At 35.4% G+C, this 27,430-nt stretch overlaps 1 protein-coding gene across 1 annotated transcript in view; it reads left to right on the forward strand.

Moving 5' to 3' along the window:
* Positions 1-27,430, forward strand: part of Atr (ATR serine/threonine kinase) — a 97,553-nt gene that overhangs the window by 66,741 nt on the left and 3,382 nt on the right. Inside the window, exons 34-45 of the mRNA XM_040739930.1 lie at positions 649-808; positions 3,586-3,765; positions 7,106-7,248; positions 10,605-10,702; positions 11,482-11,714; positions 12,773-12,907; positions 14,729-14,929; positions 16,376-16,519; positions 20,577-20,727; positions 23,794-23,950; positions 24,067-24,220; positions 25,352-25,503. Of these exons, the coding sequence (XP_040595864.1) occupies positions 649-808; positions 3,586-3,765; positions 7,106-7,248; positions 10,605-10,702; positions 11,482-11,714; positions 12,773-12,907; positions 14,729-14,929; positions 16,376-16,519; positions 20,577-20,727; positions 23,794-23,950; positions 24,067-24,220; positions 25,352-25,503 (1,908 nt within the window). The remainder of the gene's footprint in view (positions 1-648; positions 809-3,585; positions 3,766-7,105; positions 7,249-10,604; positions 10,703-11,481; positions 11,715-12,772; positions 12,908-14,728; positions 14,930-16,375; positions 16,520-20,576; positions 20,728-23,793; positions 23,951-24,066; positions 24,221-25,351; positions 25,504-27,430) is intronic.

The raw sequence follows: 27,430 nt of genomic DNA on the forward strand, positions 1-27,430 counted from the left end.
CATCTGTAACACCAGGTCCAGGGGATCCAATACCTCTTCTGGCCCTTGTAGACAACAGGCACACATGTAGTGCACAAGCAGAACACTTACACACATAAAAGTAAATAAATTTTAAGATAAACTGAAATTTTAAAATGTTTAAAGAAAATGTTAAAGACTCAGTTTTATAGCTAATATTGCATGCCTATAATCTCAGTATTCAGGCAGCCAGTACAGGAGGGGTCTTCTTAGATGTCAGTCACTTTTCATAAACACTTTGTTAAAAAAAAAATACAAGCCATATATATGTGTGTTCTTAACTTTTAATTTTTAAAATGTAACTAATGAATCTTGGGAGGTAAATACCAATACAAGTCAAGAATAAAGTCTTATGTTGGTATATATTTAAGTAGTAGAGTACCTGCCTATCAAGTATTAGACTTTGGGTTTGATTCGCAAATGCAAAAAAAGAAAAGTCCACAACAAAAAAGAATAAACTCTAGATAGACTTATAAGATACAAATGGAACAGTATAAAAATAGTTCAGACCAGTATTTGCTTGTTGCTTTACAAAGTAAGCATTGAAATAGTACACTGAGAAGGTTCTGTGTTGAGAAGAGCTGCTCACAAATGTTCTTTTTCTCCTATTTTTGCTACATTTTTTCTTAGGCCAGATTACAACGAAATGGTTGGAGAATGCTGGCTGCAGAGTGCCAGAGTAGCTAGAAAGGCTGGGCACCATCAGACAGCCTACAATGCTCTCCTTAATGCAGGAGAATCGCGACTTGCCGAACTGTATGTGGAAAGGGCAAAATGGCTGTGGTCCAAGGTACTGGCCATCAGAAAATGTTCTGTTGGAATTATATTCTTCTACCAACATCCAGCTGGGAAAACCCAAAGTCCAAATTCAGAACTTCCTTTTTCTGTCCTTTTCTTCAGTCTTTACTGTAGTCTAGGTAGGAAGATTGCTTCTTCTATTCTGCAGTCCTCAAATACCTTCCTATTTTAAATCTTAAGGTAAAATTCTCTCGGTTTTCATCTGTCCTACATATTTCTGAAGGAAATGCCAATTCTTACCTTATTTTACTCTCTGTGTGTGTAGTAGGTCCTCAGTATGTATTTCATCAATGATTATAACACTTTCTTACTTAATGGCATTGGGAAATACTTCTGTATGGACTTGCCAGTGTTATTGTCAAGATGTACTTCTGTCATCACTTGTCAGGAAGGGCTTAGCTTCAGAACAGACACTCCCAGCAGCCCCCAGATTCCAGCAATAAAAATAGGAAGTTTTTAAATATATGGACTACTTAACTAATTTTATGCCCCATATTTGAATGGTAGTCCCTTGTTTAGAATTAATGTTAGGTATAGTGCGTTTTATAGATATAGATGATGCTATATGTGATTGTAGAAACTTGGTAGTGACTAAGAGAGGACAGGGGAGATGTTTGCTAGACCAGTGGGTAAAGTGGTAATTGAGCCTATGTTAGATGACACCAGGTTATTTTATGAGCTAGTGTTAGTCTTTATATTGCCTAAACTCAATGTGCTTGAAATGAAATACCTACTCCTCATGTTGCCTTTTTTTTTCTGAATAAACCTCACTTCCATCCCTTTTTCTTAAACAAATCTGGGCTTATCCACATTCAACTTTTGGCTAAATCTTTGCTCTTTAACTTTAGAAATGTTTCTTGAATCATCTCTCTTTTTCATGCTATTTTAATTCATTTTCAGCTTCTAACCATACTACAACCTTCTTATGGATCTCACAGTTTCTCGGTTTATATTACTGTAGTCTGTAACCTTTGCAAAATGCACTTTGAAATGTACTGCTTCTTCAAAAGATTCAATACTTCAAAGTATTCTTTACACTTTAGATTGTCTGAATTCTGGGAAGTACACAAGACCATTTCTGGTTGAGGGCTATCCTATTTTTTGAGGGCTATCCTATTCTTTCAGCTTCATTTGTCCCTGCTTCACAAATGCTTTATATAGGTTTTGCCCAAAATGAAGCTGCTGGAGTTATATCTCAATAAGCATATTATAAGTTGAAAATGCCTTTAAGTCAGAAGTACATTTAATGTATCAGACCTAAGAAACACTGAACTTTAACAATGTTAAAGTAGCCCCCTTCTTGTCTCCAGCCTTGCTTTCCCTGCTTTCAGTAACCTGAGGCAAACCTATGGCTGAAAATGTTAAATGGAAAATCCTAGAAATAATTGATAAATCTTAAATAAGTTTCACTATGGTATATTATTTAATTGTTCTTTTATTGTTAGTGAGTTTTATTAATCTCTTATTGTACCTTATTCATAAATTCAACTTTACTGTGGGATATATGTTTGAGAAAAATCTAGTATTACTGTTCACATTTTGAGGCATCTAATGGATGTCTTGGAACATATCTCTTGTAGAGAAAGGGGACTGTGCATACTATTAAGTATCAACTGTTTATTTTTATCAATATGTAAACTGGGAACTATGAGTCACTATCACTATATGGTCATAGATCATAATTTAAAAGTACTGTTTCTGCCTGGTGTGGTGGTGTAGGTCTGTAATCATAGTACCGGGGAGACAGAGATGCAAGAGGATCATCACAAGTCAAGGGCAGCCTGGTCTAGATAAGGAGTTCCATGCCAGTCAGGGCCATACATGACCCCATTCCAAACCCTCAAGTGCCGAAATTAAAAATTAGTGTTTCTGAAATGCAGAGATGACTAGTAAGAATATTTGTTCTCTTGTAGAAGATCTAGGTTTTAGTCCCAGCATTCACATCAAGTGACTCATAACCATTTGTTTCAGGAGATGTGATACCCTTTTCTGGCCTATCACTACACCTGCACATATGTGGTGCAATACACATAATCAGTTAGGTCCACACTTGTACACATAGAATAAAATCTAACTAAGATTCCATCCACTAAATTTCTATTTTTAAAACCAAATTCAATTTTTTGTTCTGTTTAAGTTCAAAACCAGATTTTTTTTTCTTTCCTTATTTTCCTGTACTTTTAGAAAGATTTTGGGGACTACTTGCTCTATCCCTTAAAATATGTTTATATGTTATAGTACTTGGTGTTTTATATAGTTTGGGTCCTCGGTTGATTGTGAACTTCTTTTATTCTTTTGGTTTGGTTTTGTTGAGATAAGATTCAACTGTAGTCGAGGCTGACCTTGAACTTGTGGTTCTCCTGCCTGCATCTTCTGAGTGGTGGAAATATATATACAATACCACATCCAGTTAACTAGACTTTTTAGTCAGAGATTTTAATTTATGCATCGTTATTGTTCCAAATTTTACAAGTACAGTTCCTTGTCCTTTAATTTTAAAATAAATGAGTAAACAGAAGAATGATTAAAGAGTTCTACATGAATTGAGTCGGTGCTTCCTTAGGACTTTAATTAGGAAGGAGAGATAAACACTAATTTACAAATGAATTTGTTGAGGCAAGATTTCTTTGTGTAGCTCTGGTGGCCTTGAACTCAGAGATTCACCTGCCTCTGCAACCCAAGTACTGAGATTAAAGGCATGTGCCACCACTGTCTGACTAAGAATATATTCTTAAATTAAAAACTTGTTAATTGCCTCTTTTCTTTCAGGGTGATGTTCACCAGGCACTTATTGTACTTCAAAAGGGTGTTGAATTATGTTTTCCTGAAAATAAATCCCCAACTGAGAGTAAGCACATGCTAATCCACGGACGAGCTACACTGCTAGTTGGCCGGTTTATGGAAGAAACAGCTAATTTTGAAAGCAATGCGATTATGAAGAAATATAAGGTAAATATATATGTAATGTAAACCATTTGGTTTTTTAATGAATTGATAAGTCTATATTGAAGTGCATATGTATAATAGTATTCAGGAAAACTTAATAAATAAAGATCATAATATATGGAATTATCACCAAAAAAAACCTCATGCATGAAACTACCATCCCAGGTTAGAAATTATTGCAAGTGAATCTACTCTCTAAACCAACTACTACAACATGAAATAGTATAATTAGCCCGTTGTAACGACCTACTTTCACCACAATAATATTCTTATCTTCCTATACAATGTTAACCATATCTGAGCCCAAATGTTTTTTAGGTAGGTGTCATGGTTAAAAGCTTGTTATGTAGAAAAAGCTGATCTTCTTACCTCTCTTCTTAGTGCCAGGGTTAGAGTGTACACGCTACACCTACTTTAATCTACTACCTATATTCTCAGGGTACATAGTGTATGTGAAAATTATGCCTCAAGAAAATGTATGTAATTTTTAAAAAGTACAACTTAGGGTGCTGGGGGGAGATGGTTAGCAGTTAAAGTGCTTGCTATCCTATATGAAAGCTGTAGTTTGCCTTCCCAGAAACCTGTGTGGATGCTGTGAGCATGTGGCAACTCACCTGTAATTGCATCCTAGGAAGGCAGAAACAGGGCAGCCCCAGAGCAAGCTCGCCCTCAATACTAGCCACATTGACAAGCTCTTGATATGATGGAGAGAATCTGCCTCAAATGAGTGAGATGGAAGAGCAATTGAGGATGTTCCAGAAATAAAGCTCAGGCCTTCACATGTGCACTGACATGCATGCAAAAACATGCTTATACATATACATTCACATACCATACATGTACATGAGAAATGAAAAAGAAAAATGTAAAATAAAAAAAAGGCATTTAGAATAGCATCAAAAATATAAAGTACCAGAATTGGGCGTTTAGCTCAGTGGTAGAGTGCTTTAGCAATCACAGGGTCCTAGGTTAGGTCCTTAGCTCCACCAAAGGAAAAAATAACAAAAAGACCAAAAAATATATAAAGTACCTAGGATTAAGTTACTAAAAAAAAAATCTGTAAAACCTCTGTAGGTTATACAGTATCAAATGGTTCAGCCCTGAAAACATACATACAAATAGCATGCAAACTGAAAAGGTTGTATACATGCATTTAGGAATGTATCTATATGTGTGTGTTTATTAATGAAAAGGAAGCCATTAATTTGAAAGAGACCAAGGAGTATATGAGAGGGTTGGGAGGGGGAAATGATATAATTATAATCTCACATTAAAGAAAAAAGTCCTCTACAGTAAAATAAATTCCAAAACATTATTGGGTGAGTTTTTCATTTTATTTATTTATTTTTACGTGTATGGGTCTTTTACCTGAATGGATATCTGTGCACCATACACCATACTCCCTAGAACTGGAGTTACAGATGATTGTGAGCTTTCGTATGGGTGCTGGGAATTGAACCTAGGTTCTTTGGGAGAGCAACCAGTGCTCCTAAACACTGAGTCTGTCCTGGAACTCTCTCTGTATACCAGGCTGGCCTCGAACTCACAGAGATATGCCTACTTCTGCCTCCCAAGTGCTGTGATTAAAGGTGTATGCCACCACCTGGCTTCTTGTGCTATTTTCAAAAGAGCTAAATAAATTGGAAGTGTAGCACAGTTTTGAATTGGAAGACTCAATAATGTAAAGGTGTCATTTCATTATAAAATGATCTGTAAGTTTGATGCAGTCTTCACCAAAAACTAATAGGTACTTGACAATTGGAATTTAAAAGTTACATTGAAATGCAAAGTCTAATAATAACCAAGAAATTTTTTCTCTCTAATACCTTAGTTTTTTAACTTTTAGTTTGAAATAATCATATACTTAAAAATTAGGTAGCAAAAGAAGCACAGAGAATTCATGTATGGAATTAGGTTTCTCTAATTTTAGTAACTTTTACAACCATAGTTCTATTTTCAGAAATTTTACCTCTTTTGTCAATAATTTCTTTTTCATGTCTAGAATCCAATCTAGGATCCTATATAGTATTAGCTGTCATATAGCCTTAACATGTTCTAGCATATCCAAAATGTCTTTACAGTGTTGTATAAGGTTGAATGCAAGCAGATAATAAATGGCAAAATAAGAGTTAATCAAGTTTAATCAATAACCATGTTAAAGCAGATCAACAGAGAGGATGATGAATCATTACCACTTCTGCATTAGAAGGAACAAGATGGGAGAACATTTACTAGACTAAAACATTAAGGTAGGAAGGAGTCATTGAACCACACCTTGAACATAGGAGCAGAATCGGAGCTATAGCTCAGCAGGAAGAAAACCAGAGATTTTAACAACCTTGACTCACTCGTGCTCTCTAGTCTACTAACCCTGATTAGAAGCTAGAGGGTAAACAGGCTCAGTGATAGAAATCATCAGTGCCAATCTTTTGCATCCCTAAGCAGGGTAGAAAAGCTATAGCTTAGTAACATATCTATTGGAGAAACCAGAGACTAACCAGTATACTATATCCATATACAGTTAAATAAACCAGTAGAACAGAACAATTTTATAGTCAGATTATAAATTATCATAGAGTCCTAAAAAATAATTCTCAAGACATGGTACTGTGTCATTTAGATGTTTTACAGGGAGGAAATTGATCCCTTCTTCACATCATAAACAAATCAGCTGATAGTTTAAGCCAGGACTTCCTTTTTAGGGGTGCAATGGGTAGTTGAATCAGTTCTTGCCTTGCATCTCTGACTCACCTGGTAGTCATTAATGCAGCTCATACTAGCTTCAAACACTTGGCACTTTTGCCTCAGCAACCTCAGTGCAACATGGTGAGACATGTTTATAAACAAACTAGCAACATTAACCATAGGGAAAACTTTAATTTCATAAGAGGCTCATATAAATATAATCTGACCTAGCATTCCTGCATAGGTTGTGTGCAAAAATGTTTTGTTTGAGGTGGTATTTGGTTTCTGATTGTTGGGGGTGAGGGCCTGGATTTGTGTATGTTGTTTTAAGACAGGACTTTACTCTGCATTCCAAATTGGTCTAGAACTCACTATGTATATGTATCCCAGATTTGTCTCAAACTTACTGAAATCCTGATGCTTCAGCTTTCTGAGAGCTAGTATTACAGGTGTTATCTATCACTAGGCAACAATGTTTATTAACACCATACATTTGAGGTTATTATTTTGATGGAATACTATGTATCAAACCAGAATTACACCCAACAATTTGAATTTGCTGTGTGCTGTGTACTTTTGATATTTAATCACCTATTATCACTTTAAGCCTCAGCCTAGTATGAGATTTGCTTAGATATGTATCCTGTCTTTTTCACAGGATGTGACTTTGTTTCTGCCAGAGTGGGAAGATGGGCATTTCTACCTTGCCAAGTACTATGACAAATTGATGCCCATGGTAACAGACAATAAAATGGAAAAGCAAGGTGATCTCATCCGGTATATAGTCCTGCATTTTGGAAGGTGAGTATGAGTACTGCATGTTTAAGATTAAATATGGATGAATTTTATCACATACAATAGCATATTCAGGACGTTTTCTGTTTTCCCTTGCATGGATTCATTCTGCCAACTTAACTGAGAGAGAATATTTTTCTTTCTTTTTTTCTAATGTTTAGTTTACCTTTATTTCACATGTATGAGTGTTTGCCTGCTTGCCTGCATCTAAGTTTGTTTGCCATGTGCATATGTGCATGCGTAGTACTCTTGGAAGCCAGAAGAAGGCACCAGATCCCCTGGAACTGGAGTTACAGATTATTGTGAACTGCCTTGTGGGTGCTGGGAATTGAACTTGGATCCTCTGTGAGAACAACCATAGCTGAGCCATTTCTCTAATCCCAGAATGTTTTTCTTCAGTTTTTTCCTTAGTTTTGAAAAATTCTCTCTCTCTCTCTCTCTCTCTCTCTCTCTCTCTCTCTCTCTCTCTCTCTCTCTCTCTCTCTCTCTCTCTCTCTCTCTCTCTCTCTGTGTGTGTAAAAGGTATATGCAGATACAGTTTTAGAAAATCAACAGTACTGTGCTGCAGATATAACTTAATAGTAGAGCACTTGAATAGCATGTTTAACAACAACAAATGCTGAACATGGTGGTCCATAACTATAATACCAATACTCAGAAGGCATCCCATCCCTCAAATCACTGCACATAGTATTTTAGAAGGCTTTAAACATATATTGTTTATTTGTTAAATCTAATGGTAATTAAGTATTTTCTCCTTAGTCAAATCCTGTAAAAAAAAATAACAGATATTGACATTATTTTGAAGACTCAAAAGAGCTTGTTTCTTTCTTAGTTTGCTTTTGAGTTTTAGAAATAGAGTCTTGTTCTATAGCTCAGGCCATTCTTGAATTCATATTCCTCTGTCTCAGTGTCCTCAGTGCTAGGATTACAGGAGTGCACCACCATGCTTGTCAGGAACCTATTTTTGAAGTGGTCAGAGGATGAAATACAACTTTTTGTTTTGTTTTGTGAGGTGGGGTATTATGTAGCCCAAGTTAACCTCAAACTCACTTTGTAGCTAAGTCTGGACTGAACTTCCCAATCCTCCCGCTGTTGTCGGGAAAATAACTTTTAATTTTAGATGCCAGTACACACATACATATATACATGCATATATATAGTCATGCTTAGTATTTAAAATTTGCAAATTATTGAGTAATGACATTTCATAATTCTCCTTGTATTCGTGTGCTGTTATTTTCTACTGAAGGATTCTGACTTAACAGCAATAAACATACTAAAATTACTTATTTTCATGTTTTATCAAGTCTCAGTTAAATTTTTCTTCAGTAGTTAAGGCGATATTTATATACCCCAAATTAGAATAACAATTCTTAGCCAAATTTATTGTTCCTAAGGAAATTTCAATTTTTGTGAGTTCTAACTCAATTTCATTAATTTGTTTCCTTAGTTGTAATTACCAATAATTATAAATATTATTGGTTTTCTTAGTGGCTTTGTTATTAAAGAAGAATTCCTGGCTTGTTGGCATTTTGAAATGGAACAAGAAACAAGACAGTTATTAATTGAATTTTCTTTTCTAGAATAAATAATATAAATTTTTTTCTTTAATCATAGTTATGTATCAGGCCCTTAGTGTATCGAACACACGTATTATATTTCTTAAATCACATTTCAAAGAAGGGAAGCTACTTACATTTATTTATTTTTTGTTTTGTTTTGGCTGTTACTGTTTTTTGTTGTTGATGGTGATTTTATTTGTTTGTGGTGGGGTTGTACCTGTATAGACTAAGCTGACCTCTCAGTCTGTCTGTCTTAATTTCCTGAATGCTGGGATTATTAAATGTGTAGCTCCATGTTTTGCTTCTATGGCATACTTATAGCTGCAATACTGAAAATTTTGATTTTTTTTGTTTTGTTTTTTTGTTTTTCGAGACGGGATTTCTTTGTGGCTTTGGAGGCTATCCTGGAACTAGCTCTTGAACTCACAGAGATCCACCTGCCTCTGCCTCCCGAGTGCTGGGATTAAAGGCATGCGCCACCACCGCCTGGCTATTTTGATATTTTTATACTGATATTTTAAAGTTTTTTTTTTAGATTTCCTTGTTTTATTTTACGTGTGTTATGCCTGCATATATGTACCATGTATGTCCTTGGTGCCTATGAACGTCAGAAGAGGGCATCAGATCCTCTGGAATGTTATGAATGATAATAAATCACTGTGTTGGTGCTGGCTATTGATCCTGGATCCTGGGTCCTCTGCAAGAGCAAAAGTCACTGCACCATCTCTCCAGACCTTAAATTTATATTTCTAAAGGAGTAAAATTAGCTATTATGATATATTCACTTGAGTAACTGATTGTATCTTAAATAATTATGTTGTTACTGCTTTAGTATGAATTATCTCAAAAATAGTTTAAGGAATGAAATTTTAAATATATGAAACATTTATGTAATAATAGAATTTGTGTACAGATATAAAAATGAATGATAAAAAATTAAAAACTTGTCTGTGGAGAGAGATATTGTAATTATAAATGAGATTCAGGAAGATGGTTTTCCTAAGATATATCCTAGATGTGCTGACCCCCATGGTTTCTCCAAATGTGGGGAAACCCACTGCATAATATGTGGTTGTGGGTGTTTGTGTTTATAATTTTTTCTGTGAATGGATGGAGATATAGATGCAGCATACCAGAAATAAAGCAGACACATCTAAAAGTTATATACTTAGGACAAGTCTGTGGTAAAAACACAAGCTACTGGCTTTATGATTATTAATATCTGTTTCATCATCAGCTATAAAGGAAAAAACACAAAGAAAAATGCAGAAATATAATTTCCCAGAAGTAGAATGCTTAGGCCTGACCAAAGCTTATTACCATAGAATACAAATGAAAATACAGATTTTAAGGACCATTTGAAGAAAGTATTAAAAGACTTTGACTAACCCTTAAAATATCTGTAATTTTTAATGCTAACTGAATACTTTAGCAAGAAAAGATGGAGGGCCAATGACCTACTAGGAAGAAATACCAGTACCATTATTTCAGGGGCTAAGGGTATATCTCAGTTGTTTGGGTGTTTGCTTAGCATAATACATGAAGCCCCAGTTTGATATGTGGCACCAGATAAATGCCCATGTCTGTAGTCTCTGATTTAGGAGATAGAAGCAGAGGATTCAGGGTCTCATCCTCCACTTCATACTGAGTTCAAGACCAGAGAGATGGATAGGTGGGTGATACCATAGGTTTTTTCAGAAGGCTGTACATAATTGAATGGTAGTTTAAGATTTTAAATTCTAATTCATATAACTTAAAGTTCTGTGCTAATTATATTTCTTGTTTATATAATTGCAGATCTCTTCAGTATGGAAATCAGTTCATATATCAGTCAATGCCACGAATGTTATCACTATGGCTTGATTTTGGTGCTAAGGCATATGAATGGGAGAAAGGTATAATTCTTTATGTAAAAACTTTAAGGCACTAGGAAGAATTAAAACTTTGGTATAAAGTAACATTTGGCATCACAATCTTTCTTAATAAAAACCAATAATTTAATAATTAAAATGTTATAATGTTAAGAAAAGAAATAGAGTAATAAAAGCCACATAAAGATGGAAAATATAGGGGGGGATTGTTACAATGTTTTAAGAAACTAAGTGTGGGGGCTGGAGTGATGACTCAGCAATTAAGAGCATATACTGCTCTTGCAGAAGACCCGAGTTTAATTCCAGCACCCCTGGCAGGCAGTAGATCCAAAGCTTCTGTCCTCCACAGATACCTGTACTCACGTACACATGTGCGTGTTAGACATGTGTGCGCGCGCGCGCGCACACACACACACACACACACACTTGAAAAATAGTAAGACTAAATCTTATGAAAAGAAAGGGAAAGATAGACTTTTAAAGTGCTTGTAATTCAGGAATGAAAAGTTATAGTCTTTTCATTTCTTAATAACCCTAACACTTTGCAAGATGTCAGCTTAAGCATGTAATTTACCCTCATTTACAACGGATGATAAAAATAGATACCTCTTAGACCTAAATGCTTTTTCTGTTTACACAAGCTGTCTTTTGACAGTGAACTAGCTGTGGGCCTGCTGATAATGTATTTTAAAAGCAGTTTTTAATCACATTTTTTTCCTGTGAAATGAATTGATACACTGATGTTGTTGAGGATTTTTTTTGTTGTTCTTTCTGTCTTAAACTCTGTTTTTTTTTTCTCCTAGGTGGCCGTTCTGATCGCGTGCAAATGAGAAATGATTTGGCTAAAATAAATAGTGTTCTCACAGAGCACACAAATCGGCTAGCTCCATATCAGTTTTTGACTGCTTTTTCACAGTTGATTTCTCGAATTTGTCATTCTCACGATGAAGTTTTTGTTGTGTTGATGGAAATAATAGCCAAGGTGTTTCTGGCCTACCCTCAGCAAGCAATGTGGATGATGACAGCTGTGTCAAAGGTAATAAAGCATTAGTTAGTTACAGCAGTGTCTCCTAACACTTATTATGCCATAGATTTTTAAAGCAAATATATAAATACAAGTTCCAGGGTTCTGACCTATATTAAGATTATAACTTTTAAATACTTGCTAACAGAGAAAATTTTTACCTTGTTTAAATATTTTGAGGTATTTATCATATGAAAAGAAGTGACCAGTGTTGAACATGTGCTTTCTTCATGAAGTTTTTAGTAAATAGTATAATAACCAGTTTTTTAAAGATTTATTTTATGTGTATGAATATGTTGCTTGGATATATTTCTGTGCACCACTTGCATGCCTGGTGCCCACAGAGGTCAAAAGAAGGTGTTAGATCCAGTAGAATTCGACTTACAAAAAGATGCAAGGTGAGTGCTGGGAATTAAACCCAGGTCCTCTGTGAAAACAAGTGCTCTTAATAACGGAACCATCTCTCCAGCCCTATGATAGATTTCTTTCCCTGAGTATTTTAATTCAAAATACTTAGTCTACTGCAAAAACAAGGACATCATTAGTGGGTATGTATATATTAATTAGTATACTTAATGGGTAAATATAGAAAAGTTAATGTACAGATAAAAAGAAAATTAAATTTCAGACTATTCATTAATATTTTCTTGTAACTTATATATTTTTCTAACCATATTTTAACAGTAATTTTAAATGGATAATTTCATATTTTCACTTAAATATTAAATTAACTTTAACAGATAAATTGTATTAATGTTCTTTGAAGACACATTTTAGTAATTGGATAAATTGTAAAATAGCTTTAACTGTTCATTAAATCATTAAGTTTTTTGTTTTACTTCTCTTTTTTCTATTTTCTACATCTCAAAATATCAGTTGTTTCTTCAGTGTAAATCCCATCAAGGGAATTCACAATTATAGGATTAAAATTTCTTTATAGGTCTTGATGCTACCAAACTGATTTCCTATATGCCTATCATTATAAAATCTCATCATGAATATTCTTTTAAGTTGATTCTTGCCAATCAGGTTTCATATATAATTGTATTTACTCTTTTTTTAATTGACAGTCATCTTATCCCATGCGTGTGAACAGATGCAAGGAAATTCTTACCAAAGCTATCCATATGAAAAAGTCTTTAGAAAAGTTTGTTGGAGATGCAACTCGCCTAACTGACAAGCTATTAGAATTGTGCAACAAATCGGTACTGTCATAGATCTTAGTGCTTATCAACCAATGTTCAATAATGTTATACAAAAACTTATATGTGATTTGAGCTGATCTTCATCAAATTAATTTTTTTAATATTTTATTTATTTATTGCATATACATTCTTCTGCCTGCATACCAGCAGAGGGCACCAGATCTCATTCAAGGTGGTTGTGAGCCACCATGTGGTTGTCAGGAATTGAACTCGAGACCTCTGGAAGAACAATCAGTGCTCTTAACCGCTGAGACATCTCTCCAGCGCAAATTAAAATTTTTTAAGTTTGTTAATATACAGGCTGGAGAGATGGCTCAGCTGTTAAAGTCTAGGCTCATAACCAAAAATATAAGTATGGCAATATACATGTACCAAAATATATCAAATGGTATATTTTAATTTTTTTCTACTGCCCTCCCATTCCCCATTCTTTGTAGTACTAGAGATTGAACCAGAAACCTGATCTTGCTAAGCAAGGGCTTTACCACTGAGCTACACCTCTAACCCTTGTATGATTTATCTTAATAAATCTGTTTCTTAAACTTGCTAATGTATGTCCCTCTTCCAGATGTCCTCTACATTTCTGGATTTTTCTGAAAATACATTTTAATAGTTATCAATGGTTTTAAGTAAAAGATTAAATCAACCATAAAATACGCATTAAAGGCAGTCTTATTATATTGCAATATTTTATCTTTGAAAACTTGTATGTTGACCTGCATATAGGATAGGAAAGAGAATGGGGAGGATTTGTTTCTTAGTTGGTTGCCTTTTGTAGTGTTGGATTATCGAACCCAAGGCCTTATGCATAGTAGGCAAGCACTTTACACATGAGCTTTATCGCAAGCCCTTAATTTTTGTTTTTTCAATATATATGTCAGTGCATAGACACTGTGCTGAGGGAATAAAGATGACAGACAGAAAGCTGCCTTGAATTGCTGATAGATTTGTAGAAACATAAGCAGATGGCTGTCATTTAGAGTAGTATGTATTATTTTCAGTATACTTGTGACTGACGGAGGAAGGTAGTTAAGGGAGTAGATCACTATTCTATGCAAGGAATTAGGAAACAAAACAAAACAATGTAGGAGAGAGAAAAGTGTGTGGGTGATTATTAAAGGGAGAGGTTCTTTATCAGGTAAATAGTGTCATATGACAAATAATCAAAATCCATTAACCATTTCTAGATAAAAAGATACACGTGGCCCTATTTTTCTTCCTCTCATGAATAAACTATTCTCAAAAGGATAGTCTTTCATTATTTCCATTAATTCTACTTGACCTTTTATGTACTTGACACTAGGAAAAATGATTATTTTTGGTTACTGGCCTTGGAAGTGCTTTTCATATCAAGTACTTAGTTCTTCATCTGGCAAAAAACACTTAGGAATTCAATTCTTTTTCTGACTTTAAAGGTACTCATACTTTATACTGGATATTGTAACTGATAATAATCTGTTGGAATATCCCATAGTAAAATATACAGTGCTTGATCTTTACACTAAGAAATTCAGGTATCATTTTGTTCCCAAATGAGATTTGATAACCAAAAGAAGTTATTTACAGATTTTTCTCATGTCTAAAAGTAGATCCCTGATTTCTCCAAATCTCCTTCAGCAATTACACAGTACTGTGTGATAGAGGAATTGTTATTTATGAGGTAAAAGGTTAAATGAGATGATTAAAAAAATACTTAGAACATTGCACACTACTGAGCAATTGAGATTGTAAAAATGAAATGTTTACTGTACTTAAAGTTCTCTCATTCAAGGTAAACTCAGAAAAATTGAAATATACTGTTTGTGGGTTTTTTTTTTCCAGGTTGATGGAAGTAACTCCACATTAAGCATGAGCACTCACTTTAAAATGCTTAAAAAGCTGGTAGAAGAGCCAACATTTAGTGAAATCCTCATTCCTTTGCAGTCAGTCATGATCCCTACTCTTCCGTCAATTTTGGGTGCCCATGCTAATCATGACCCATTTCCTGGGCATTGGGCCTATCTTGCAGGATTCGATGATGTGGTAAACCTCAGTTTTTTACAACTATAACTTTTAAATGTAGTTAAGCTAAAAATCTAAGTGAGTTTGTTTGCAAAGAAAATCTTAGAAATGTAGAGAAGTATAGAACTGTTTTGTTCTGTGGTACAAAATTAAGTGATAAAGAATCATAACCACCCTTCACATGCTCATATTTCACTATGTTTTCACAATTTTATTTTCTTTTGTCTTAAAAAATGGAGAGCAGATGAAACAAGATAAGTTTGATTTGCTTCTTATGAGAAAACAAAATTCAGATAATTTTTTACTGTTCATGTGTACATGAGTTAACGTGAGCATGTGCCACAGCTCACAGGTGGTCAGAGGATAACCTCAAGTGTTGGTCCTCATCTTCACCTTGTTTCATATAGAGTTTCAGGCTAGGTGACCCATGAGCTTCCCATAATTCTCCTGGTTCTGCTCCCATCTCACCATAAAGCATTGGATTACAGACATGCTCCAAACTCAGGTCTGCACACTTGGGTATCAAGTGCTCCACTCAATGAACATAACCTCAGCCCCTCCCTGTTTATTTTGTGGCCTCTCCCCTACTAAGCATAGCCTTTTCTTCTGTTCCATGTGCCCACCCATGAAACATGGCTGTAACTGTTTGTTTATTTTAAAGAAATAGTACGGGAGTACTTCGAGGGGAAAGCATTTGAAAACTCCATATTTGTTCCAAATTTTCTATGGCTTAGGACATTTTAAAACTGTTTTTAGACGAATGGTGATGGCACTCGCCTTTAATCCTAGCACTTGGAAGACAGAGGCAGGTCTGTGAGTTCAAAGACAGCCTGGTCTACACAGTGAGTACCAGGAGTGACTGGTCTACACACAGAAACCCTATCTTGAAGGGAAAAAAAAACAACTGTTTTTAGAATCATTTACATTGTACATTATAATTACCATGTTTTGTTTTTCACATAAGCAGTATTTTTTTAGTTTACATATGAGGTAGGCTTCATTTTGGAGAAGATTTTTTTCAAAAGAAAATTACTTTCATTTTATAAACTTATTCTTTGAACATTTCTATGATGTATTTTCATAATACCTTTCCAACGTTATGGTAAACATTTTTTGCTATGTAAAATGTTGTGACTGTTTTGAAAGGACTACCTGAATATGCATGTGTAAGTACCTGTTTTGCTGACAAAGTCAGGTTTTTGGTTTGGGGGGATTTTCTTTTTTGTTCTTTTGTTTTATTTTTTACTTCATATCTATTCCTAATACTTAAGAAAGTATGTCCCTATTCTTAGACTTTATTCTTTAACTTCTGATTAACTAAGGTAAAAGGAAAATTTGAAATACTAATTTAGTACATATTCCTACTTACTCTTTTTTATTATGATGCATAACTCAATATTTATAATATTGAAATTTAAACCAAGAATGTCAGCCTTGCCCTAAATGTAACACTCATTATTTTTTCAGGTAGAAATTCTTTCTTCTCTTCAGAAACCAAAGAAGATCTCCTTAAAGGGCTCAGATGGGAAATTCTACATCATGATGTGTAAACCAAAAGACGACTTGAGGAAAGACTGTAGACTAATGGAATTCAATTCTCTGATTAACAAGGTTGGAAGTGGTTTGCTTTTTAAAAGACTTTCTAAAATATTTTCAACATGTGCATGAGTACAGGTGTCTGCTAAGGCCAGAGGCATGAGATTACCAGGAGCAGGAGTTACAGATGGCTGTGAGCCACCTGAAAAGGGTATTGAGTATCAAATTTGGGTCCTCAAGAAGAGCAGCAAGTGCTCTTACCTGCTAAACCATCTGTCGAGTTCCATTGTTTTTATTTTAGAATTAAGAAAATAGCAATATGGACTTTCTCAGTAGGCGATTAAATCACTCTTGAGATATGTTTTCATCTTCTCAAATTCATTTTTTATTTTATGTATGTTGGTGTTTTGCCTATGTGTATGTCTGTGTGAGGGTGCCAGATTCCCTGGAACTCTAGTTGTGAAAGTTGTGAGCCACCACAACTGGGAATTGAACCCTGGTCCTCTGGAAGAGCAGCCAGTGCTCTTAACTGCTGATCCATTCTTTCTAGGGCTCATTTTCTCCTTTTTGTGATAAAAATGTACATTATATCACTTAAGTATGTGTTTCAATGCCCTTGAGTGTATTCACATTGTTGTGCAGCTATCCTCACCATACCTTTCAAAGATTTTATATTAGGATTCCAAATTGAAAGTGTCTATTAAACCATAGCTCTCCATTGTGTCTTCCATCCAGTCTTTAACAACTGCAGGTCTACTTTCTACCTCCATTAATGTCACCACTTTGGGTACCTCTTATAAATGGTCCTTTCGTGGCTGGCTCTTTTTACTCAGCAGCATGTCTTCAAGATTCAAAATTTCCTTCCATTTAAAATTGAATAATATTGTAATTATGGAAATTCCTGCATCTTCTTTATTTATCCATTATGAATGCTTGAGTTTCTCCCATGTGAATTTTGAATGAGTATGCCAGTCTCTGTTTTAAGTCCTTCATCAGATTTTTGGATATATACATAGATTTAAATTGTCTACTTCAGTTAACTTTTAACAATTATGATTTTGTTTATAGAGAAGAATATAAGACATTAATAAAAGAAAACGTTTTCTGTTTAATGGTTTTGTATAAGGCACTCCACTTATCTAGACTTATTTAGGCTTTGTTTTTCAATGCTAGGAAAAAAAAATCAGGTTCTGTTTGCATGGTTTCATTCTTCAAAAGTAATCATTAGCATTTTTTCCCCATTCTGTTGGTAAGTGCATGCTATCTGTCTCAAAGAAATACGGGAAATCAGGTTCAAGGCTTACTATTAGCCAGGAGCGGCAGTGGTAGCACCGTTTAGGAGCCTGAAGCAGCAAGGTTTCAAGCATACATAGGCCACAAAGAATCTTGACCTTGACTTAAATGTAGCACTCACCATCTTTATGTCTCTGTTCAGAAGCCAAAGATCTCTGTTTAAAAAGAAAAAAAAAGTCAAATACATCATGATATGTAAGCCAAAACTAAGGTGAGGATTGTAGACTAGTGGAATTCAATTTTTTTGATTAGTAAACTTTATAAACAAGGCCCAGTCTCAACATATAAAGTCAATTATATAGTCTTATCTATTTTGAATTATTCTTCATCCAGACATAACTACATAGCATAAACAGTTATGGACTGGGGATATTGGAAAGAACGCTGAGGTCTGGGCTCAAGCTTGCCCTGCCCCTCCTCCCAAAAGACAATATAGACTATGCTTGCTTTAACCAAATTTAATTTAAAAGTTAATACTGCATAATCATTTTAAAGGCAATATGGTGAGAAGTTTCTCTTAAAATGGAGGATGTTTCTTCATAGATGATTAAACCATTAATACCAGAGCTCCTTCAGTGTTTTTCTGACTTAAATGTCAGTTGGGCTGGTGTTACTGTTAACTTAGATGTAGTAAGTTTTAATATGTTAAAGCTTCTTGTTAGCATGGTCAAAGAAGAAAATGTGAAAAGTTTCTAACCATGAGCATGTTGGTTGTAGAGATTAGACAATGATTTGTACATGTTTCCTACCATTGGTGACAGCTACCCTTTTTTGTTGTTGTTGTTGTTTTAGTTTTTTTGAGACAGAGTTTCTCTGTAGCTTTGGAGCCTGTCCTGGAACTATCTCTAAGACCAGGCTTCGAACTCACAGAGATCCACCTGTCTTTGCCTCCCAAATGCTGTGATTAAAGGCATGTTCCACTACCACCACCTGACAACTACTTATTCTTAAAGATTATTTTGTTTGTTGTACAAGGGTAGGGGTGCCTCTTTTGTTTTGTTTATGTTCTTGTTCTTTTTTATTTTTTAGTTTGAGATCCCAGATTGCCCTTGAACTGGCTATGTAACTAAGGGTGATTTGTAGTCCTGATGGCCCTGCCTCTCCCTCTCAGTGCTGGGATGTCAAGTATATACTACCAAGCTTGGCTTAAATGGTGTTTTTTAGTCAGTTGATCATGTTTCTCAGAGGAACAGGTCAATTGTTAGAGAAATGTGCTAAGTTTCCTTCAAAAAGTTCAAGGATTAAACATTCTACTGTTTGTCCATACCTGGTATAACAGCGTTCATCAAATGAACCATAAAGCTTTCTTCTACCAGATAACTTTGAAATAAAACTATAACAATTAAATATAAGAACATGAAAGAAATTTTGATATCATATGTTAAGAGAAGCTTTCCTTGAGAGGAGCCTTTCTGCCCGCCTGGTTCCAGATCCGCATGAGTCCCAAATAAACACACAGGAGGCTATATTAATTATGAAGCTGTTGGCCTTGTTTGTCTCTTACTGGCTAGCTGTGCCTTAAGTAATTACCCCATAATTGTTAATCTAAGTATGTTTCTTACCGGAGAATAGTTCCCGGCGTCCTACCCCCATGGCGTCACATGTTGACTCTCTTGTGTTTCCCCTTCCCAGAATCCTCCTCGACTCCTAGTCCCTCCTATCTAGGTTTTCTATTGGCCAGACAGTACTTTATTGACAAATGCACAGGCAAATAACAGGACTTCCCCAACAATCATACACTCATGCTTTTTTCTTATGTTTTTACTATAGTTTATTTTTTTATATAGTCCATCATTTTCTCTTGCAGGGAGCATTGTCAGCCCAGATGAGAATTTAAGCTATGTATATTTATACACAGACTTACATGCATTATAGGGTTTTCTTTTAACTTTTTAAAAAATATATTCTTCTCTCATGTAGTGCATCCTGACTGCCGTTCCCTCTCCCTTCTCCCCTCCTAGTATCTCTCCCCTATCACATCCCCCTCCTCTAGAACCTACTCCTCTTTTCCCTTCAGAAAAGGGTAGGTCTTCCAAGGATATCAACCAATCATGGCATGCCAAATAATAATAAAACTATGCACTTACCCTCATTAAGGCTGAACAAGATAAGCCAGTAGGAGGAAAGGGGTCCCAAAAGGAGACAAAAGATTCAGAGACCCCCCACCCCCCACTGTTAGGAGTGTCACAGGCACACCAAGCTGCATAAACATAACACATATGCAAAGGGTATAGGTAAGACCCATACAGGCTCCTGGATTTTTGGTTGAGCCACTATAAGCCCATATGAGCCCTGGTTAGTTGATTTTGTTGGACATTTTATTGTGGTGTCTTGACCCCTCTGGCTCCTTTAGTCTTTCCATGCCCTATTCTGCAGGATTTCCCAAGCTCTGCCTAATGTTTGGCTGTGGGTCTCTGCCTCTGCTCTCATCAGTTGCTGGATGAAGCTTTGATGATGGTGATTATGATAGGCTTTTTGTTTTAAGTAGATATTATGATTCCTTATGACTTTTTCAGAGAGGAAGGTAAGATAACAGCATTTCTTGTAGTTTTTAGATAAAATTAAACATCAGTCTCTGTGCATAAATACTTAACATCAATGATATCTGTAATGCAGTGCAAAACAAAACAATAGTACTTTTTGTGATGGTTATAAATACTATCTTTCAAATATGATATTCTGTTACATTCATAGCTTCCTCCTCTAACTTTCAGAATTATTCATTGAAGACCTCCATCAGCACTTTTCCCACAAAGTGAACAATGATTACATACAATATTTAGATTTGGTATGTCAGGAATTTGAGTTACATTTTTTCCTATTTCTATGTTTTTCTTAGAGCTTACGAAAAGATGCAGAATCACGTCGAAGAGAACTTCATATCCGAACATATGCGGTTATTCCACTGAATGATGAATGTGGGATTATTGAATGGGTGAACAACACTGCTGGCTTGAGACCTATTCTTACCAAAATATATAAAGAAAAGGGTATTATATTCATTTTCACAGTAGAAATGTATGCTATGGGTTAGCTACAAATGTGAAATAGGTATATAATTGTTTTTATTGTATCAGTGCACATATTTTACCTAAGCCTAGTGAACTTTGTATTCTATAAACAGAAGCATATAAGGTATTCTTTCTTCCCTTCCTTCCTTTGAACTCTTTCTTTATTCAGTGTGAAAAGCTTTTGAGGTAGCTTACAAAAAAAACTGAACATTTTATTTTTCTGAAATATTTGTTAGCAATTCTGGAATTACTTCATGTACCTTTAGCAAATAAGTAAATATTCTATGAAAGATGAAAGATTGTTTTCTCACTATTAGAGAAAGGAAAGTATTTGGTTGGATTAGAAGGCTGTTCTAACTTGAGATAACTTTACCAAAAAAACCTTTTTCAGAGATAGGGTTTCTCTGTATAGCTTTCAGAGCCTGCCCTGGAACTAGCTCTTACAGAGCAAGCTGACCTTGAACTCACAGATCTGCCTGCCTCTGTCTCCCGAGTGCTGGGATTAAAGATTAAAGGCATGTGCCACCAATGCTCGGCCATAGCAAAAATAATATTGATAGATATTAATTAACCTTGTTTGAGACAGGGTCTCTTGTTGCTACCTCTAGAGGCCAGGCTAAATGGCCTGGAGTTTCCAGAAATTCTTCAGTCTCTGCCCGCCATCTTGATCTGGGAACACTGGGATGAGAAATGTGCACTTCTGCATCCAGCTTTCCATGAGTTCTGAGGGTCTGAACTCAGATCCTCATGTTTATGGAGCAGGCAGTGTGTCCACTCACCCATCTCCCTGCCCTAAGTCTCTTTTTTTTCTACTTATAAGAATATCAATTCTTGAATTATAATTCCACCTTGAACTCTTCTTCACCTGGTTCTGTCTTCAAAGACCATGTTTCCAAATAAAGTTATCTTCTTTAACAAATTTTTGGAAGGTTGTTATATTTTTTGAGACATGGTCTCACTATGTAACCCTGGCCATCCTGGAACTTGCTGTGTAGACCAGGCTGAAGTTGTACTCACAGAGATCATCCTGTATGCCTCCTGAGTGCTGGAATTAAAGTCATGTGCCACCACCCCAGCTATTTAACATACTTTTTTTTTTTTTTTTTTTTGGTTTTTTTCGAGACAGGGTTTCTCTGTTTTTTTTTTTTTTTTTTTTTGGAGGCTGTCTTGGAACTAGCTCTTGTAGACCAGGCTGGCCTCGAACTCACAGAGATCCGCCTGCCTCTGCCTCCCAAGTGCTGGGATTAAAGGCGTGCGCCACCAACGCCCGGCTTTAATATACTTTTTTAAGGAGCACGATTTAGTCCGTAAAATAAGTAATATTGATAAATTACTATAGTGTGGGTATTATACTAAGCATGTTCTATAGATCATTTCATTGTCATTAACAAGTCCAACTATCTAAATAACTAGTTAAACTTTACATGGTGAATGAAAAACTAAAACTGAAAAAAAGATCAGTCAGATGTTAAGGATCCATCTTATAAAAATAGTAGAACGATGTAATGAATGAGGCAAAAAGTCTCAAACCATAAGCTTGTTCATAAAAACTTGTATACAGATGTTTTCCAGCCTAAGGTTTTATCTTACGAATTACTAATATCAAGTGTATTGGCATATGCTTTTATTCACAGCACTAGGTAGGCAGAGGCAGGTGGATATCTTGTGAATTCAAGGCCATCCTGATCTATATAATGAGTTCTAGGACAACCAGGGCTACATAGTGAGGCCCTATCTCAAAACAAACAAACAAGGTTAGTAACATGCCAGGCATGGTTAGACTCCTTTAATCCTAGCACTCAGGATAGAGGCAGGCAGGATCTTTGAGTTTAAGGTCAACTTGGTCTACATAGTGAGTTCCAGGCTATCCAGAGCAACATAGTGAGACCCTGTCTCAAAAAGGAAAAGAGAGTCAAGAATATATTAGGTATAGTGGCACAAACATGTAATATCAGCACCAGAATGCAGAAGGATGATATCCAGAAGTTTAAGGACTACCTGGTTTACAAAATAAATTCCTAAGTTCCAGACTAGCCCTAGTTACAATGTGAGAGCCCTATTTAAATAACATCAATAATGGTAACTGTCTTAGTTAGGGTTTCTATTGCTGTGAAGAGACACCTTGACCACAGCAACATTTATAAATGAAAACATTTAATTGGGGTGGCTCACTTAAAGTTTCAGAGGTTCAGTCCATTATCATCATGGCAGGGAGCATGGCACTGTGCAGCAGACATGGTGCTGGCTACATCTTTATCCGAAGGCAACAGGAAGTGGACTGAGACTCACGCTACACGAAACTTGAGCAAAAGAGACCTCAAAGTCCTCCCCCACAGTGAACACACAAAGGCCATACCTATCCAACAGATCCATACTTTCTAATAGAGCCACTCCCTTTGGGGGCCATTTTCTTTCCAGCCACTACAGTAACCCATGATTTTCCTTATGCCTTATATTATTCAGAATACCAGATTTCCTTTTAACTTGTGGTTATCTTAGTATGGCATCCTGATTAAAAGAGATCACTATAATTTTAATTATATAATTATAATTTTAATAAGGGTGGCAGCATTTTCACAGCTAAATTTTTCTGAATCTTATATTCTTATATTCTGAAGTTATTTGATCATAAATTGTTTTTGTTTGTTACATTAATTTTCATCAATAAGAGGCTATATTTGGGCCAGGCAGTGGTGGCATATGCCTTTAATCACAGCACTTGGGAGGCAGAGGCAGGCGAATCTCTGTGAGTTCGAGACCAGCCTGGTCTACAAGAGCTAGTTCGAGGACATCCTCCAAAGTCATAGAGAAACTCTGTCTCGTAAAACCAAAATAAAAAAGAGGCTATACTTTTGTTAAATATTAAGGAAAAACAGATTTTATTATTATGTTACGCTATCAAGTTATAACCATTTAGATGTATAACTGGTATTTTTCCATTCTTTTCAGTTAGAGCAAAAATTGACACCTCCTGTCATATTTCCACAAAATTATTTTTGTTTCTTTACTTATTTGACTGTAATTAAAAACCATTCTGCTTTGTAGGAGTGTATATGACAGGAAAGGAGCTTCGCCAGTGTATGCTACCAAAGTCAGCAGCTTTATCTGAAAAACTCAAAGTATTCCAAGACTTACTTCTGCCCAGGCACCCTCCTGTTTTTCATGAGTGGTTTCTGAGAACATTCCCTGATCCTACATCATGGCAAGTTACCAAAAATATAATACATTGTTATAGTTGAATGTTTATTTTAAAACTTTTAGCCTTTTTTAAAAACTAAACCTGACACAAAGTATTTGACAGGCATTGTGTTTCTTTAGGTATAGTAGTAGATCTGCATACTGTCGTTCTACTGCAGTCATGTCAATGGTTGGCTATATCCTAGGACTTGGAGATCGGCATGGTGAAAACATTCTTTTTGATTCTTTCACTGGTGAATGTGTACATGTAGACTTCAACTGTCTTTTTAATAAGGTAAGATGTGACTTCAGTTAATTGAATATAGTCCCTTGAATTTTCTCTCCCGAACCACTGCTTTCTCTTAACTGTACCTATTAGTTATACCTGCATAACTCTGGGTGTCCCTTGACTGGTTTTCTTTAGTGGATCCCTTACGAAAACTATTTAGGAAACAGAACTTGGAAGAATGATGTATGAAAGTTAACAAGAACTTAAGGTCTGATTCAGGTACTAGGTATATAAGCATGGGCAGATCAATTCATTTTACAGACAGTTTCAAAAAGTCAGAGTTATTTAATATTTCCAAATCTGACAACATATGAGAATGATTCTGGTTAAAGAAAAAGTGTCAGGCTGGGAAAGTTCAGTGGAGCACTTACCTAGTATGTGCTAGATTCTGAATTCAAACCCTAGCAACCAAATAATAACAGCTACAACAAATAGTACTAGGGTGGGTCCTTGAGAGTAAAGCAAGTAAATCTTACATCTCTAAGAACTTCTGTAATTTTCTACATTTACAATTCTGGAGAAAGATTAGAAGGTCATCTCAGTTTCTTTGTGTTACCTGTCTTTTTTGGGTTGCCTTTAGCTATTACAGAAAGATGAAAAAGTTCATAGATTCAGTTAAAAAGAGATAAAAAATACTAAGTGGTATAGATCAAACCAAACAAAAGGACAATTTGGGATAACTATCGGAATAAAAGAATTATGGGAGAGACATGATCAATAATGTTAGAAAATGAATAGCTGGACTAAATTGTTTCTTTCCATGTCTGAGAGAAAAATCTGTGGCTGTTTTCTATTTTAAAGTGATAGTTGTAAAAAGAAAATAAGAAAGAGGAGGAAAGAAAGACAGACATGAGAATAATTATGTTATTATTGAAACTAAATATTGAATGCATAAATAATCTTTATACCAATATTCAGTATACTAAATTGAAGAAAGTGAATCAATTCACTTATAAAGGTAGAGTTATATGGCTCTTTTCAAGAGATTCCTCTAATGTAATTACATAAATATTTGGAGGGTATTTTTTTCTGCCTCCCTAAAGGAGTTTAGACATGAAGTTCCAAACCCTTTGAACAAGTGTTTCATGAGTTTATTATTACAATACAATAAATATAATAAAATTATTTGTTTTAAAGGGAGAAACTTTTGAAGTTCCAGAAATTGTACCATTTCGGCTGACTCATAATATGGTTAATGGAATGGGTCCTATGGGAACAGAGGGTCTGTTTCGAAGAGCATGTGAAGTTACACTGAGGCTGATGAGGGATCAGAGAGAACCTTTAATGAGGTAATCATCTGTGCTTTGTAAATAACTTACTAGTGACCTTGAATGTAAATGTTGGCCCCTTGATACATTTTCTTTATATAGAAACCACTCTGTGTTAGCTAAAGTATATTTTTAAAAGGTAATAACTTAGTCTTAGCATGATGGTCCACATTTGTCATCCCACTCAAGAGACAGAGGCAGAAGAATAATTCAAGTCCTAAGCCATCCTGGTGGTCTACATACTGAATTCCAAGCCAGGCAGTGCTACACAGTAAGGTCTGCCCTCTATCCCCCCCCAAAAAATATACCCTGATTTTCAGTGGGTTTTGGTATAGTCCATAATTATTAATTCATTAGCATTCTCTAATTTTAAAATATTTTCAATACCTGACACAAAACACTTCCTATATATATATGTATATATATATATATATATATATATATATTTTTTTTTTTTTTTTTGGTTGTGAGCCTAGCTTTTAACAGCTAAGTCACCTCTCCTGCCCCATAAGATACTTGAGGAGGTGTTAACAATCATTCTCAACTTCTTCCTTTCTTCTTCCACTAACCCACTCCTATCTCTGGATTTCCTACTGTTGATATTAATGTCAGTTTGGTCATATAATTTGTGTCCTTTTGTGTCTGTCTTCTTTCATATGACAGTGGTTTTAAGATTCATCATGTGTAATTACTTCATTCTTTTTAATTACCAAGTAGTATTTTTTCTTTTTTTTTTTTTTTTTTTTGGTTTTACAAGACAGGGTTTCTCTGTATTGTTTTGGAGGCTGTTGGTCCAGCCTGGCCTCAAACTCACAGAGATCCGCCTGCCTCTGCTTCCCGAGTGCTGCCATTAAAGGCGTGCGCCACCACCGCCCGGCACCAAGTAGTATTTTATTATATGAATGATACGGTCTTTTATTTATTCAACCATCAGCTAATAGAAATGTTTGTATTGGTCCCACCTTTTGTCTATTATTGATAGCATGGCTATGAACTTTGTGCTAAAGCTCTACGTGGATGAATATTACCAGTTCTTTTGTGTATGCCTGGGAGTGGAACTGTTGAATGGTGGTACTTTGAATAACCATCACACTGTTTTCCAAAGCAGCTGTAAAAACTATAATTCCATTAGTAATGTGTATGCAATTCCATTTTCCACATCTTTACCAATACTGAAGATGTCATTATTATTTTTAAATCATCATACTGGGGATGAAATAGTATTCTGTTGTAGTTTTAATTTCTATTTTCCAAATGAACATGTGTAAAGGGAGGCTTTTTCCTTGAGAGAAGCCTTCCCGCCAGCCTGGTTCTAGAGCCGCATCAGTCCCAAATAAACACACAGGAGGCTATATTAATTATGAAGCTGTTGGCCTTGCTTGTTTCTTACTAGCTAGCTCTGACTTAAGTAATTACCCCATAATTGTTAATCTAAGTATGTCTCTTACCAGAGAAGTTTTCGGGCTTCCTATCCCATGGCGTTACATCTCGACTCCCTGTGTTTCTCCTTCCCAGAGTTCTCCTGGACGCCTAGTCCCACCTATCTAGATTCCTATTGGCTCAACAGTACTTTATTGACATAATCACAGGACTTCCTCCACAAACATGAATGTTCAGCATTGGTTTTTTTATTCCCTTATTATCATTTGTATGTCTTCTTTTTATAAATATATATTCATATCATTAGTATATTATTTTCTTGCTGTGTTAGCCTAATCTGTCCTTGAACTCCTGGACTCAATCTATCCTGCCTCAGCATCTCTAGCAGCTAGAAATATAGATGCATACCACTTTGCATGTCTCCTTTGCCTGTTTTTTAATTGGGTTGTTTTTTATCCAGGAGTTATAAGAATTCTTTACTTACTCTGGATACAAGAACCTTGTGGTATATATATGATAAACAAATATTTTCTCTCATTTTTTACCTTTTTATTTTATGTGTAGTGGT

The sequence above is a fragment of the Mesocricetus auratus genome, unplaced genomic scaffold (genome assembly GCF_017639785.1).
Source record: "Mesocricetus auratus isolate SY011 unplaced genomic scaffold, BCM_Maur_2.0 Super-Scaffold_100691, whole genome shotgun sequence".
NCBI lineage: Eukaryota > Metazoa > Chordata > Mammalia > Rodentia > Cricetidae > Mesocricetus > Mesocricetus auratus.